Source organism: Crocodylus porosus, unplaced genomic scaffold, assembly GCF_001723895.1.
Source record: "Crocodylus porosus isolate Cpor-Errol unplaced genomic scaffold, CroPor_comp1, whole genome shotgun sequence".
NCBI classification, from domain to species: domain Eukaryota; kingdom Metazoa; phylum Chordata; order Crocodylia; family Crocodylidae; genus Crocodylus; species Crocodylus porosus.
In genome coordinates, this window is record NW_017728906.1 from 35,916,665 (window position 1) to 35,934,051 (window position 17,387).

The following is a 17,387-nucleotide window of genomic DNA, read 5'->3' on the forward strand; positions in this document are numbered from 1 at the left end:
GTCAACTTTAAAAAGTCACTTTGCTGTCAAGTCAGTTTGTGCATATACACTTCATGCAGGGCAACGGCTGGGCCCCCTGTGAGGGCTGGAGGTCTCCCAGTCTCAGGTTTCAGCCTGAAAGCCTGGGTTACCAGGGTTGCCGACCCTCCAGGATTGCCCTGGAGTCCCCAGGAATTAGAGATAAATCTCCAAGAGACTGCTGAGAGTCACCCCACAGATAGATGATAGTTGTTAAAATAAATACTCAATGTTGAATCCAATTTATACAGTAGCCCAATGAGTTTTTAAAATGTAATAGTAATAATGTGCATTTGCCTTCCTGACCTAGAGTCAAACAGCACTGGCAACCTCCGGGTGTACTAGGGAAGGGCAACCAGCATGTGTAGAGGGACAGAGGGGCTGAGACTGAACCAGTTAGTTTAGAAAGAGAGACACTTGAAGGTGGGACATGAGAACGGTTAACAAAATACTAATGGGGGAAGAGAGTATGTGGGGATTTATGATCCACTCTCTCCCCCCAGAAAACACCTAGGAGTCCCAACATGAAGCCAGTAGGCAGTCAGTTTAAAACTTAACAGAAAGAAGTTTTTTCCCCCCCCCACACACTATGTCATTCAATTGTGGAGCTCTGTGCCACACCAGCTGTGCTGGAACCCTGCAGTTTAGCCAGATTCAAATAGGGCTTGGACAAATGGCTGGAGGAAAGGGGCACGGGCTGCTATTGAGCATGGGAGTGAGGGGCTCAGCCTCTGAATCAGAGCTTTTAGATCTTAAATGGTGAAGGCTGCAAGTGGGAGGAACCATGGGGAAAAAACCCTGCTCCTATCATCCAGTAAATGGCAATTCTTATGGTCTTAAGCAAAAAACTTCTTTATACCATAAAAGCCAGTGAACAGCCGTAGTTGGAAAAGTGATGGCACAGCCACAATTGTGCCAGAGACAAGGATGTCTTAGGGTGAGATCCTTTAGTGGACCAACTCTGTACCTGGGATAACAGGCAAGCTTTTGAATGCAAAGCACTCTTCTTCATGTCTCATTGGAAAGCTTGTCTAATTTTCTCCCAAGTACAAGCTTTCCATTGAGACCTGAGGATGAATGCCTGGCATTCAAAAGCTTGTCCAGTTGCTATCCCAGCTACAGCATTGGTCCAATAAAAGATCTCACCCTAAGAAATCCTTGCCTCTTCTATTCCCCTCTTTCCCCCAAAAAAGAGCTGCAAACCTGGATTCTGCCACACAAGCTAGAATCTTGGGGGATTTTACTATGCCTGCCCCCTGGTACATACACCCAGAGATGCACCTCACACTTCCCCACATTTACACCTGAGCCACTCAGCATACAGCACAGCCAGATTTGCACCTCCTTTACTCATTAGTTTTCCTGTAAAAACTAAATCAGCAAAGGGGGTTATTTCAAATTATTTTTCTTGAAAAGTATTTCCCTTTATAATATAAAATTTTAAACTAGCAATAATTTCTATGTACAGTGATACTTTTCTACCAGAAGGGAGCGCTCCAGGACTGGTGTTCAGACCCTGGGAGAAAAAGGTCCCTAAGTGTGTGCCATGGAATCCTCCTCTTCAGAATAGCATAGGCAACTTTTTGGTAAGTAATGTCAAACATGTCATTTTTACAAACTCATTCAAGAGAGTCCAAGAAATGCTCAGAACAGGATGGGGAAAAAAAAAAAAAAAAAGACTAGAGGGCACAATGAAGGTCTTCAGAAGGAAAATTCCAGTCAGACAGAACAGCAGGAAAATAGCAGTTGCCAAAAATAGCTCATGAAGGTGAGGAGGACCATGAAGGCTGTTCCTATGAGTATCATTAAATGCAAAACAATCTGAGAAGTAAACAACACTCCACTCAGCTAATATCTAGATCAGAGATTCTCAGTGTTTTTTATACTAGGACCCATTTGCAAACATTGAAGGCCAGTGCTGACCCAGTACCCCTTACTCCTGGATCCACTGGCCCCAGGCCCCACCCCCGCAGTGAGAGAGACAGGGGAAAGGTATGGGAGGCATGGGGATGCCCAAGCAGCCCCTTGCAGGTTGGAACCCTGACAGCTTGCAAGGGAAAAGCCAATGTTTCCCACATTTTCTCTATTTTTAAAGTTTGTTCGCAACCCTTTCATATGTTCTCATGACGCACAGGTTGAAACACTGATCTAGACTATACTAGTATCTATATGTTCATGTGTGTAAGAATACAAAGTTCATACCCTCCAATTTTAATAGCTTACATAATTTTTTTGGTACGTGACGTTTTCCCTCTACCTTTGACTACATACAAGGTAATGTTTCCTATTAACAGTTCACTCGTGGCTGAGAAATGAATGGGTATGAGTAGTACAGAAAATAATTATTTGAAGAGTTATCAAAGCCATTAATTATAATCTATTTATACATTAGTCTTCCAGATTTAGTAAAGTGGCACATGCTAAAGGGAGCAGAAGTTTCATGTGAAGAGGATAGGTGTGAAAGGCACTTCTCTAAGTCTTTTTTACAATATTAGGTTTCTCTGAATCATTCTAGGACAAGCAACTACTCCACTCTAGTAGGAATGGCAGAAGTGTTGTATAGACAAGAAGCAGTCATTAAACTATGAGACAACTCAAGTTGTTTTTATGTCTCTGGACAATTCTACAAAGCCAAGCATATGGATTTCCTATCTAAAGTTACTAGAGGGATATGCAAGAATAGCTAGGAGACCTTGCTAACAGTCTGAGAGCAGAAAGCAATCAAAACAGTCTCCTCAGGAAATAAATGCTTGGAAGCCTAATCAAGGCCTCTTGCAAGGGGTTTTGAGTTCATACCTGGCAATGTTACTGACATAAGAAACTCAGAATAGGCTGAGGAATCCAAGATCTAAGCATCTTCAACTTCCTATAGAGGCAGATACTCCCTGAAGGCAAGATTAGACACCAAGGTGGTAAAGCGCTTTAAGAGCTGCACCTTAATGGTGCAGGGAGGCTGCTCTGACATGCTGTAAGTCCAGTATGTTGGAGTGTGACAATTACTGTGCTCCAGCACCATTCTGCATCTCATGTGTGTCCCCACACTTCCAAATGGTGGTGGAGGTATTTTATCTAAAGCAGGTTGAACAAGCTTTAGATAAAGTGCCCCTGTTGCTATATGGAAACACAGGGATGGTGATACACGAGATGCTCCAGGCATTTTAATTAGAGCCTGCCACTTATTATTGAGGCTCCAGCTCATGCATAGGCACGCTTAAGGTGCACCTCCACTTTGTCTTCAGTTTGGCTTTATGCCAAGATTATAAAAAAAAAAAAGAAAAAAATCTTAAACTAGTCCCTTTACTTCCAAAGGGCTTTGCTACTTTGGTTTCTAATCTTACCTTCAGGGAGTATCTGCCCCTATAGAAAGCTGAAGGATCCTGCTTGGATTCCTCAGCCTGTTTTGAGACTTTTATGTCAGTAAGATTGCCAGATGTGAAAGCCGCTTTAAAGTGCCCCCCTCACCCCATTCCTGGAACACGTGTATAAATACCCTAGCAGTTTAACTAAATTGGGTATGCCTAAGCTTTCATGAGAAACAGCCTACTTAAGACCATACTAACAACTTCAGACTAATTTAAAAATGTATACAGGAGTTTATAAAACTCAACAGATAAAATAAACTAGATTAATTTCCTAACTAATTCAGCTGAAAAAGAAACTGAGAGATGGTTAGGTTAGGGGTATTCTACCTGTAGCTTATTGCATATATGTTTCCTCCAACTGTTGTTATCTGCAAGCAAAGGTGAAGGGTACTGTAAAAGGGTACTGTAAAATTAGACAGACAAGGAGCTGTAAGTATCACAAATCTTCTCTTTCCAATTGTGTTAATGACTTATTTTTCCTTGTTTTGTTAAACCTGATCTAGATTAGTATCTATACTTATTTTCCATTCCCACTCTTTTTCTGCTTTTCTTTTTGCAAATGTCAAACTGGGGTATAACCAGGAGGAAAATATCATAATAAACACAGCTGGACAGATCATGGGTTTAGGACCTACTTCAAATGGAGAATCAAATTTCTTGATGTAGTTTTAAAGGTTTTGTATGTTAAAGTGCTTATTTGTAAGCTTGAATTTTATCACAAAAGCAGTAAAATAAGACCTCCTCACACAGCAATAAACAAGATTGCTTTATATTTTCTTATAAACCTGCATTATGTGATTTACCAAGGATACACTATAATTCCAGTGCCTGGAAAGAAAAAATGTTCACCAAGATTTTGTTACATAGATTTGATCCTGAGTCTCACACAGATTTCAAAGCTGTTACAGTTTCATAGTGCTGTTGCACAGAAATCTGAGTCATCCTTACTGACAAATGATACCTAGATTAATAGAACAGCATGCTGCAGTTCTCAAACAGTAAGAAGTGGGAGGCCATTGACCATAGGAAAGGAAAGAAGTAGGTTTTTTCTTTGAGGATGGGGAATAGTTGAAATTAAAGCATAGAGATGAAAAGTTGTGAGAGGACACAGAGGGTGTTTGAGAAAGTGTCAGTGGTTGAAAACTAGTTTACATTTCCTAGCCTTTTAATACTATAAAAAGGTTATATGTTATGTACAGTAAAGTGCATTGAACCGTGAAAAAGGCTCAGATAAGTTTCCATCCACATTTATATTCTAATTTTATGTAAGTATATAAGAAGTTTGATGGTGCTGATTTTACAGGTTATAGGTGGTGAATTCACTTCTTGAAGGGATGGTAAGTCTTTACAAAACAAAGTTTTACGCTGTGTCAAGCACATGCCTACCCTGAGAACCCCTTGCCAGTTTTGCTGGTTTATGACTACTTTTTCATTTCCCCCTATCCATTTAAAACAGACTTGGAGAGGCTACACACAGCACTAAAGACTGAATGCTTTCAAATGCAAAAATGTAAACCCATTGAAAAAAAACAGAAATATTTTTTCTCTAATCTTTCAGATAAAGATGTTAACTAATTAGTTGGGAGGAGGATGACAGGGTGGAGGTTATCTCTTTAAAGTTACTGATGAAACATTCTATTGGATATAATCCAGGGAAACCTAAGTCTCAACACCAGAAATTTCACAGATCATTTATCCTGAAATACAAAAGATCCTTGAATGTAAGTTACAGAGCTATTTGAAAACTAGTTAGTTGCACATTACTTTACTTCTCAAATATATTACATCGCTCCAATGTCCTTCACTGTCTTGGAAACCAGGAAATTGTGCTTTAGAACTGGATGACTTGTCTTTTTCTTGCTTGATTCTTCTGAACCATTTCCATAGAAACTTTGGCTTCATACAATGGGACTGGTTCATCCAACTGAGGCCTAGAAAGGAGACATCTGTCAGAAGCATCTGGTGTACACGCTCAGATCAATAAAAACATTCCAGGACTAGTGTTATAGACTTTACTTTATACAATGTAAACTTTACTCCTTGAACAAAGTGAGAAGTTTTATAGCTCTGCTAGGATCCCTAGAAAAGAGGCAAAGGTCTAAAGTAAACAGGAAACAGAAGTTTAATTAAAGACATCCTTTTGGAAAAAGAAATCCTTTTTGATGGATGGGAGTGCTAAACTTCCCACCCCATGTATGAGAATCTCTCATTTTATGCTTTTGTGGCAGCTTCAGATTTTACAAAAACTGCCATTCTTCTGAAAGAGAAAAACCTCAGAGATCTGTCTTTCTTTACAGCCAATGCCACTTTCTCAATTACATATGCTATTGAGTCACCTGTAAAGAGTTCTTTCCATAGGAAAAGAAAGGGCTGCCTTTGAGGGACTTCCTGGTTCTTAGTGCATAAACAAGGAATTGGACTAGGAATAGGATGCAAACCATCTTTTTGGTCAACCTGCCTCATTACCACCCACAGCCATAAAAAGTTTTATATAAAGCAAACTCTCATTATATAGTGCTGAGAATCCGCCAAACAGGTATTTCTAATAATCACACTTTCTTTTCATTGTGTTATACTGTGTGTCACTGTTCTGTTGTCTTACCTGAACACATTACTTGATAACTTCTCCATTATGTCTTCTAAGATACGTATCTGAAGGGTTTGTCAAGGTGATAACACATACCCAACAAGGCTCTAAGGCCAAATTCTACATGTACCTGTAGTTGTGCAGCTTTGCCAGGCTTAGGACCTAAAAGTAAGATGATCTAAAAAACTGGAAGTGGAGCTCATGTAAGTTTTACCTTCATGTCAATGGGGAAAAGAAGGTTTTAGCTGTTAGCATTTTATCAGTCATGAAAAAATTAAGTTAGGCTCATTCAATTTTAAGGGAAATGTATTAGCTAATTCAAACAAGCTATTTCAATCTGCTCTTTGTATGGTTTCTTCTGTTATTTATGTAAAATGGTTAAGAAGCACAAATATACTGTAACACAGATTTATGCAATTTTTCTAAATAAAAATTCAAGGTGAGGTTACTCTGTTTAACCACCTGATGATATCCAATACTAAAATATATGTTCTCTGGTTATAACTTCAGGGGTGACAAAAGAAATTATATTTGTCTAAATATCTTATTACAAGCCACAATTAGAAATTGTACATTTCACACTGACTAACCATTAAAAAAAATCATGAAAACTAATTCAGTTATACTAAACAGAAATGTTAAAGAATAATCTTTAAAAAGCAGTTTTGTAATCACTTGCTTCCCTCCCCGCACTTCCTTGGTTTTCTTGACTTTAGCTAAACTATTGTGCAATTTAGTGGGAAAGGGAGGAGGAACTTCCCTTTCCCAAAGAGAGTTAATATAGTTAGCACTTTTCTAGAAGGCAGTGACTTAGTCTTTACTTTCCTGTGCTTTTCTGCTGAACTGCAAAAATGATTCAGCAGATCTCATGATCTGCAGTGCAGAACAGAAACAGGGAGGGTTATTACAACAAAAATTGAGCAGTGGCTCATCTGCTCAAGATGACCCACTGCCAAGGACTGTTATGTTACTAAGCAGCTCAGCATGTAATCATGCAAGAAAAAGATGCAGACGATATACTGATATATATGGAGTCATCTGTCTGTCTAACATACACACAATTTGCTCAACAAAATACAGATAACAGAATTGGCAAATGAGGAACATTGTCTTATAGTACAGTCCTTATGAAGAAAAAATATAACCAAAAGTTAAGATTCTTTATTACATCAATATATATGCAGATGAAATCCAAATAAATACCTGGTTTAAACAATAAGCAGGTGACATTCAATACAATAAATGTATAAAGAAATTATATTTTAATTAGTGTTAAATTTTAGGTTTCTGATTTAGTGTTTTGCTAGATCAGCGTCTATGCTAGTAATTTTCAAACAGACTACTGGGTGATGGTTAATATCACTTTTAAAAGGATATAAAGATACTTTCCTTGCTGTACAGTTGACAAATTCCAAACTTCATCGTTCAGAAAAGAGACTGTTGCTCCTTTAAGGAACAGGTAATTGCTGTCTGGAGGGTCCAACTTATATAAAATAATAAAAGTACCATTATGCTACATTTTCCAAAAACTGGCTAGTTAATTTATCAGTAAAAGATGAAAAACCCTTCTAACCACAACACAAATTAGCCAATCCAAAATAGTTAAAATACATTTAAAAAAAAATGGTACTCGTATAACTGGAAAAAGTTCTAGTACTCTATGCTCAACAGAATGCACCTTTACAAAATGGGACAGCAAACTATGCTATGACAGTCATTTCTGTTCTACTAAACCACTTTTTATAAAATTAATCTTCTATTTGTTATATAAAGGAAACAAAAAGACTATTATTAATGTTTTCACAAGATAAGTGTTTCCTGCTGCTTTGGAAATAAATATCAAGGTTTTTGTATGAATCAAGCTGATATTTAACAGTGGGAAACCATTAAGCTGTGAAAGTGCTCCATGGACTTCTGTCCTAAAATAACTGCTGTGGTTAACACTAACTTGCAGAATGTATGCCTTGCCTGGAGATTTCTTTCTGTAGTTATCCAGTGTCCTCCAACACCAAGAAGTGTAATGATATCATGCTTATGTGGCAGAAGTTGTGATTTTAAGTTTGACTCATCTTCTTTGCTGTATAACCTCACTAAAAAAATATGAAAGTAATGGTCAATTCATAATTATAAAAAATGAGTATTCAGCACAAAGCACCCATAAGAAGAAAAATGCTTTGTATACATTAAACTAAAACAGTATTTTTCTCTGAAGAGCACTGAAAACTATATAGCCAGGGAACTTTTACAAGTACCTTCTTTTTAATACTGTACTATTAGGAATCAACCTTAATTTGATTCTAAAGCTATTTAAAATGGAGTAAATATTACTTTTAAAGGTGTATTTATTTGTAAAAAAGTGTGCAATTTAATAAAAACAAATACTGATGCCTGGTAATGTAGCAATAAAGAGTTACACCTGAATATGTCTTTAATGAAAATATCTGCAAAAAACAGAGTATCTATGAAATTGTGTGTGTGCATGTACACACACACACACTAAAAGAAGTCTCAGAGGAAGTTATTCCAAAAAGTCCTACAATTTAAGTTAAAAATAAAAATAATAATATAACAAGTATTCTCAGCTAATTTATTCACTTTCGCTCTGGTTCTGAGTGTTCACAAAAGATGCTGGACTGACAGCACTGGAGATTCATATCCTTGGTTTACCCATTAAACCAGTGGGAGCCAACCGTTTTGGCTGGAATGACACAAATGAGCCCCAAGTGCCTCTTCTATCCCTTTCCCTTTCCCAATCTGCTGTTTAGCTTTCTGTCCTGTGCCCCCTGCCTGATCTGATGCTCTGCTTTCTGCCCTATCTGCTTTCTATCCTATATGGTGCTGCCTGGCCCCTCTCCAACCTGCCGTGTGTCACACAGATGCTGCCTGTGCCACCTGTGCCTTGGTGGGCCACCCCTGCATTAAACTATGAGAACATAAACAGTGATAAGGACAGACTTTGCAACTGACAGCTTTTCTGTTATTTCAACCTGAAACAAATTATATTGAGGAAGAATTTGGGAGATTAATTTTTCAGAATACAGGACTAGACAGGATCTTGTGGTTTATCAAGTCCAGTCCCTGGTTACAGTAGACAACCATGTCACATCACTACATTGCTAAACACATTAACCCTCTATCCTCCCAGAAGTTACAGTGTTTGCTCCCACTGGTTCTGCTGGAAGGCAGTTCCAAATGTCACTTCTGATGGTTTGAAATATTCTTTTAATTTCTAGTCTGGGCTTACAACAATTTGTTCTTGTCCCAACACTGTCCTTTTGTATAAGTAGTGCTTTATCTTAACAACAGAAAAATACATGTTGGATTTAACTGAAGAGCTAGCTGTACAATGCACACAGAAAATAATTTGTGGAGCAGCTAAATTGCTTTATTTAAAAAGCAATCCATTTACTAAAATGACTGCTGAACAACTAATACTAATCTGTGAAACATTCAACATTATTTAGCCATACTGGTGTGCCTTCCCTAGAGTGACATGACTCCAAATATTTAAGATGGTTCATCCAGTGGTGGTATACATGCATACAACAGGGGAACAGACAACCGGCCTGTTAATCTGTTTTGTACCTCAATTTCAGAGGCGTGTCACAATTTATCAACAAAAGAAATATTTAATACTATTCAATAAAGAAATTTTCCAGCAGTTACACACCTCCAGCATCTAAGACAATATCTACTCCCAGGCCACCTGTTTCCTCCAAACAGCTTTCTGCAACATCAATCTTTCCATTTGAAACATCAATCACTCGAGCTGGACAGGACAAGGTATTTGGTCAGTTACAGTAAAGCTTAGATTAAAAGCAGAACACATGCAAACTAAGTTTCTATTCTTTGGAAAGAAAACTGCAACAAAGCAAAAAATACAGTAGTTTCTATTCTTCAATTACTTAAAACTGATGACTGAATTTTCAGAAAATTAGACATGATACTTAACGCAACATAAAAATGAAATGTACAGCAGTTTTTGGCAGTATAACAACAGTCTACTGTTGATAAGTAGTAAATTATATTGGCATTCCAGTAGACTAACTGAAATCTTCATTACTAGCAATGTTCGAAAGAAAAGCAAGTAACTCGAACATCTGGAGTAATTAGTTACATTATATTATGTTCTTGTAGCTCTGTTACTACTGGTAATCAAGATATAATACATTCTAACACGGCTGTACCACTAAATTGCTTTATTCCTTTGCCAATGCTTTTCATTCTATGGTACTGGTTTCTTCTATCTAAATAATATAGTGATAACTAGAGATCTGGGTTTTCTGTTTGCCATGCAAAAACACAGGTTTCTCCTTTAAAAGGAGAAAAATGTGGGAAATCATGGGTTTGCCCTTGCAGGCTGGCAGAGTGGGATGCAGGGGATGCTACATACATGTGTGCGCATGCATACATGCATGTAGTTAACAATACAGCCAGGCAGGGGTGGAGAGCAGCTCCCCAGCAGCCTGCAGGTAAGTCTATGGGGAGGAGCAGAGGCAGTGTGTGGGGGTGCAGATTGAGATAGCCACAGTGAGGATGGGAGTACAGCAGGATGGCAGCTGGGGTGTTGCCTAGGTGGGGTGGTATCTGGGTCCCTGGGCCAGGGTGGGAATATGCAGCCATGGGGCCTGGCTGGGGAGCAGGATGGAGATAGAGGGGTCTTAACCGGGGGGGGAGGGTGTGTGTGGATGTGCTGGCTCCCTGCCACTGTGCAGGGAGTGTGCATGTGTGTGTGTGGGGGGGGCATGTGCCCTTCCCCATTTATGCTTGGGTGGGGAAGGATGTGGGCTGCCCACTGCAGAGCTCAGGGCTCTCTGCCCTCTCCCTGGGGGCCTCCTCAGCCTAGCAGGTTGGATCCAGCATGTGCGGATAGAGCAGGGTGGCGAGACTCAGTGCTTCTGCTGCTACTGGGAATCCTGTGCCAACTGTGCTGCCATGGCGATGCATTGCTGCCTGCCCAGCAGCAGCAGGGGCAGTTGTGCAGAGTTGTGCGCTCTGCAGCAGTGGCACCAAGTCTCACTGTCCTGCTATCCTTCCATGCTGGGTTCTGCCCACTGGGCTGTAGAGGCCCCCAAAGGGAGGGCAGCAGAGTGGGGAGCCCTGAGCTCTGCAGCAGGCAGCCCACATCCTCCCCAGCCTGCCATGGGCTCTGTTCCAGTTTTGCTATCCACTGAGCTGGGGAAAGGGGGGGCCAGGGCTCCACACTCTGTTCCCTAGCTCCAGCTTCCACAGCTTTCTGCATACGGCAGCTGGGGCTTGGGCACTGCTGATGCCCATGAAGGAGGGAGTGGGAAGCATACAGCTGCCAGGTCCTGTAGCCTTGGCAACTGGGGCCCCTCTCTGGCAGGGCTGGCGGGGGGGGGAGGCAGGGAGCTGCAGGCCAGGAGGGAGGAGCTTAAGCTCTGAAGTGAGGGGCACTGGCAGGGACAGGAGGCTGTGTGTCAGAAGAGAGGGGTACTGGCAGGCCTGGGAGGGTGTGGGGCACCAACAGGTCTGGGGAGGGGCTGTGGCTTGGGAGTGAAAGGCAACGGCATGTCCAGGGCACCAGCATATCAGGGCTGCTCAGCACCACAAAGCAGTAGGGCAACTACTGCAGCTGGATAGGGGTCCTGGTGAGTGAAGGGGGGCACGGGAGCTCTGATTTTCTATGATAAAAAACCCAAAAAGCAAACACCAAAATATAAAGGTATTCAGAATGTATTTTATTATAATGATTGAGGCACAAGTAGGCTTCCAAATTGCTTAAAAACTGTAAATATATCAATAAAACATTGTGTTGATACCTATATAATGGTGCTTCATTTTAATTGAGAAAAAATAAGGATTTGGGGTTTTTTAATCAGATAATTTTGGAATTTTATCAGAGCATTTGGGATTTTTAAAACACAGAAAACCAGGATCCCTGGCGATGATAATGCTACTCACCTCACAGAGGTGCTGTATGGATGAATATAGTCATTTTTACTTTTAATCCGTTAAGTCCTTATATATGCTTTTGTATAATATTGTGTTATAGGCTGCCAAAACTTTCTTGAACTAAAAATTGTCATTAAGGTTTCTCTTATGTTGCACCAGCTATACAGTAAAGATATCAGGAACTTCCAGGATAAGGAAGTAGCAAACCTCCTCCAGCTTGCAGAATAAAGTAGACAAATTGTCTATAATCCTCAGGAATAAAGTTTTTGCCCTCTAATATTACCATAACTGAAACCACAAGGCAAATTAGAAGCATATATACAAAATGCAAGAGACTAAAATTAAATGTGCAAACTGGACTTACCTACTAAAGGCTGCCTCGTACCTTTTTGAAATTAAGAAAGGAAAAGAGAATGAGAATGTATGAATGAGGGCAATTAGAAGAATTACTAAATCAAAACAAAAGCAAACTTTTATTTATGCATTTTTCTTAAGATTGATGTCTATTCAAATTCTTAAATAAGGACAAATCTTCCGGTAGTTTGAAAGCACAGTGGTATTTAAAATTCTCTAGTTACTTAATATCTAGTCATATTTCTTGCATGCAAAAGAGATGCCCAAGTGTCACATCTCAGGGGGATGAACCTTGGGTGTTCTCTTCTTAACTGTCTTTGATCAAATCAGTAAAAATCACAACATGACAAAAAGAGCAATTCAAGATGGTATTAAAATTACCAGTGTAAATTATGGAATAAATATGTTTCAAAGTTGTTTGAAGTCAGTATTGCAAAGTGGGTAATTGGTACATAACTGTTGTAGTGAGAGGTGACAGGCTAGTTATTTAGAAACTCTTTCTTCATCATAGTTGATGTGGTGCTATGTTTAACAAACACTTAGAATTTGGCAACATGAGTCAATGTGACCTCTTCCTAGTTTAAATGGCGTTAGTCACAATACTGTTTCAGCATGCTTCTTGTTAACAAGGTGCTGTGACAGTTTCCTAGTCAGTGCAGACTGTATTTGAGTATGTACTGTTATGATCTTATAAAAAGATTTCTCCTTAGTCCTCTAAATATTAGAACAAACTTCTCATAAAACCATTTTTAACATGGTTCATCCTTCTCTTCTTTGACCTGAAAAAATATATTAACAGGCCATTAATCATCTGTGCCAAGGAGACTGAAATGACTAACAATCCATGAGTAATTCATTATCAGTAGTTAGCCATTTTCAAATGTTTCATGATATGGATGTTGTATGTAATGACATGTAAATAAAGATACGTATTACAAAAATCCAGAGTGCAAACTGGGAGTATGTGGCTTGCTATGAGAACTGCATGATTATATGGATAAATGCTTAATGTAAAATTTTGTAGTAAGAACTGCATGATAGAGTAAATTCAGTCAGTTTTTCTCATTTGTACTCATTGCTAGTAGAATATAATTCTGGAAAATGGAACACTAGATCATCTAATGTCTTGCTGAACCAAAAAAAGTGAAAAGTATCCACTTGCTTTTGGGAGCAAGATACACTGAGTTTTTGTATGAGCATAAATGTAGGTGTGACTAATTACACTTTAACAGATTACAAATTGGCCAAAGGTATTTGTACACATATCAACAAGGAGCAATATGGTACAATGACTAAAGGGATCAGTGACATGTTTGACTAGTGACTAATTAACCAGATTTCCCTAGCACTATTTTCAGCTAGTACTCTTTTTGGATATTACATGAAGTTTTTTAGTTTCTTCCTTGTCTTTATATTATGTCCCTATTCCAAAGTTTGAGAACTAGAATAACCAAGTTTAATACACTTTCCTCTGTTCTGCTGTTGATTTTAGTTCATTGACTTGTAAAGATGTAGAAATTACAGAAAAATATAAATATTTGCAATCTTTGAAACAGAGAGGCCATTCCTTTGTTGGAATGGGAAAAAGATATATAAATATTTCGAAAAACTGTAAAATGAAGACAAGTTGGTACTGAAAAAAACATACCAGTAAGCAACAAAAGAATGGCCTCTATTTCAAAGAGACTGCAAATTTAGAATGTTTTTAATCAGGTAGTCCAATTAAATTTGGCAGGTTTGCCATAAGCCTCTATCCAACAGCAGCTGACATGTGTTACATTTACATTATATTAGAACATAAAAGGTCAGCACTGTATATGTATTTTATAGGACTGGATAATAATAAACACAACCAATAGTGCCATGACTTAAGAAAACCGTAGATTTATTTTTTTAAATAAATAGAACAGTATGTTCTAATAGCATTAGCAGAACATGCACATGTAAATATTACAATGACAATTTACAATATATTTGAAAATTAGTTTCTTTTTCACATACCTGGTAAACAATTTTGTACTACCCTATGACAGGAGGCATCAAAAACAGTTAAACACTCTGAGGGCAGGAAAACATTCTGCTCTCTTTAAGATGCTTGTGATAGTAGCTACTATTACAGCAAAACAGAATACTAAAGATAAGAGAACAAGGACAGAAGAAAATGCATTGTTTACTACTTTTTCCTCAAGGTATGAGGGGATACCAGCAATCAGAAGTCTACACATTTATTTTGTTAATGCTTTGAAATTGTTTCATCTGCACAAAAAAACTTCCAGTTCCCTGTTAAAGAATGTAGCCAAGGTCAACAAACATTAAAAATGAGAGGGGTTTTTTTTCCCCGTTTTGTGCAGCATCCTCTGCATAGCAACCTATTTCCTCTCACATTACCAACACTCCAACCCAAATTCCACCTAGTAGCCTAGGAGCAAAGCAATCACCAGCATAGCAATCGTGTGAATGTGCAATCATGGTGTGCACATACACACTGTGTTCTTGCTGTGCTCATACTGACAGCTCTTTCTTGTGAGACCAAAAGGAATTAACATTGACAAGAATCCTGGTCTTTGAGCATCTCAAAGAACAGTTATTTATTCTGCCAGGTCTACAATTCTAAAGCCAGCAGGGAGAATACAAGGAAAATACTATGTGCACCTGCATGTCAGCAATGTTTGCTGTTAGCAGGTCACCCAGACCAACAGCTGGGATTTTAAAACTGCTGTAACCCTCCTTTTGGAAAACCAAGATGGAAAAAATAATGCTAACATAAAAAATGATAAAGCAAAGTTGAGGGGGGTGGATTCAGACAGTTAACCTTGACTTAATCCCTTTATTAAGATCTCATCTTGACACGCATGTATCATTTCTATTACTACATCAATCAATATGTGCAGTGATTATTACATTGTTTTCTTTATAAATATGCCAGTGAAACAAATTTTTATAACAGCCAAAATTTATACAATTATTTTAATTGCAACAGAAATATACCTAACAAAAGGAGTCACAGAAGCGTGGTTTTTTTTGTTGTTTTTTTTTTTTTAAAGTATTCTTAACAAATGGAGTTATTTTGGTAGTTGTGGTGGTGACTTGAGAAAGAAGAATAAATCAGACTCAAGATTTATCTTATGATCCTCCCTATGAAGTGAATGATGGCAACAGTTTTGGATATATCATACACACCATTCTCCTCAGGTTAAAGATTGTCTGTATAAAGAAACACTTTATTTCTTTCCTCTGGATATATTAGAATTAGAAAAGTACAGATGATTGCGCAAAAGCTTTATGCAGAGAGGTAGTTAGCCATATTACCCTGAAGTCAGGCAGAAGGCAGGGTAGATTTGCACTTTATAGGCCAAACCAGAGATGTGTAAGCTTTCATACGCAGCAGCTAACTTCATCAGATGCTATCAGAGCTGAAGGTGGGGCTGGGGACCTGCACCCATGTGCATGGGGCAGCTGGGCGGGGGGGAAATACCGATGTCTGGTGCAAAGGGAGGGGAGAGGAGTGATGGCATGGTGGGAGTGATGGCAGCACCCTACTTGTGCAGTAGGGTGGGCAGAGCATCCACATGCCCACTGCAGAGGGAAAAAGCACCCACATGCTTGGTGCAGGGAGGAAGGAACCAGGGGATGTGTGGCCCACGCTAGTGTAGCTTATGGAGCATGTAGCACCCAGCTAGTAAGCAGCTGGATGGCCCTAAATTAAACCATAATCCTAATGCATATCATAACAAACATGAAACCAAGAAGTCACAGACAACTGAACGCCTGAGGCCTAATTTAAACCCCACTTACTTAAAAAGAGCAAACTGTCAGAAATCTATTAAGTTCTATAGTTCTGCAAAGAAAATATATTACTACCTTAAAGCCAAACTCAGTAAACATACTACAAAGAAACTGTCCTTTTTAATTCTAATTTTAGACTCCTGAATATTCACTTCAGGCATATGATTGCATTTGAAACTCTAGTTCCGGTACATAGCTTAGATTCCCTACTCTGGTTGGTCAGGTAACACTATTCTCAAGCAATGCTATTTATTACACAAAGAGACTGCCTAAATAGTTTGCCAAAATCAAGCATTAATGTAGCACAATTGTGAGCTGAGAAGTACTGGATGATACCTAACACAAGACCTGGAGAATAAAAACCATCTTAAATGCATCTAAAAATATAAGCTACATGCACCTGAATACAGCTTAGAATACATTTTTATATTGTATAACAAGATTTTTTTCCAAGTTTGTATTTTAGATTTCAGTTCCCAAAATAAAGTCTAGAGAAGAATTCTTTCAAATATAATTTTCAGCTAAAATTAGTATAAAAAGCTGTAACTCACCCACAGTAGGTCTCAGTCTCTCCAAGCACTGCTTGTCTTCAAGACTATATGCTGTAGAAATTACTTTGGCTCCTCTGTGTTGTGCTAATTGAACAGCTATTGTACCAAATGGCTGTAGAGGAAGTTACACCGGTTTGTTTACAAGCACAGAAATCCAATATAATTTTAAAGAAAGAGCAGGTCTGGAAAGACCAAAGAAGAACATCTTGAGAACAGGCTTAACTTTTTTGATATATTAACCAAATATGGCTGAATTGGTAAATCAGATCTTTAGGGGGTCTACCCATGCTCCTACTGAAGTCAGTGAAAAAAAATCCACTGACTTTAGAAGGCTTTCTCATCTGGTTTTATGAAATAAGGAAACAGCTAGGGGTGCACCAATAGAGATTTCTGGGGCTGATACCGATAGCCAATATTTCAGGAGGCATATCCGCCAATACTGATCAGATTTCTGATACAGCTGCCTCCAGCTGGCAAGTCTAGTGTGGTGGACGGGGAGAGGGGTGGCAAGGGGCGTGGGGGAGGCAGATCAATGCCCCCCACAGTGAGGGAGGGAGCAGGGGCTGCCCAGATGGGGTGGGTGAGGTTCACTTGCCACTGCTTGCACCACAGAATCATAGAAGTAGGGTCGGAAGGGACCTTGTAGATCTTCAAGTCCGAGCCCCTGCCTGGGCAGGAGAAAAACTGGGCTCAAATGACTCCAGCCAGGTAGGCATCAAGCCTCTTCTTAAAGAACCCCAGGGTAGGAGCCAGCACCACTTCCCTTGGAAGTTGGTTCCAGATCCTAGCCGCCCTAACTGTGAAGTAGTTCTT

At 39.1% G+C, this 17,387-nt stretch overlaps 1 protein-coding gene across 3 annotated transcripts in view; it reads right to left on the minus strand.

The window, feature by feature from the left end:
- Positions 1 to 4,127: 4,127 nt before the first annotated feature.
- The window catches only part of CRYZL1 (crystallin zeta like 1), a 31,103-nt gene continuing 17,843 nt past the window's right edge, over positions 4,128 to 17,387 (minus strand). The window contains exons 7-13 of one of the 3 annotated variants that reach the window (XM_019528881.1): positions 16,575 to 16,686; positions 12,248 to 12,268; positions 9,638 to 9,736; positions 7,936 to 8,057; positions 7,345 to 7,450; positions 5,983 to 6,028; positions 4,128 to 5,311 (exon numbers count right to left, since the gene is read on the minus strand). In XM_019528881.1, the coding sequence (XP_019384426.1) occupies positions 5,212 to 5,311; positions 5,983 to 6,028; positions 7,345 to 7,450; positions 7,936 to 8,057; positions 9,638 to 9,736; positions 12,248 to 12,268; positions 16,575 to 16,686 (606 nt within the window). In that variant the 3' untranslated portion in view covers positions 4,128 to 5,211. Of the gene's footprint in view, positions 5,312 to 5,982; positions 6,033 to 7,344; positions 7,451 to 7,935; positions 8,058 to 9,637; positions 9,737 to 12,247; positions 12,269 to 16,574; positions 16,687 to 17,387 lie in introns of all 3 variants that reach the window. The other 2 variants (XM_019528883.1, XM_019528882.1) reach the window with 2 other exon arrangements.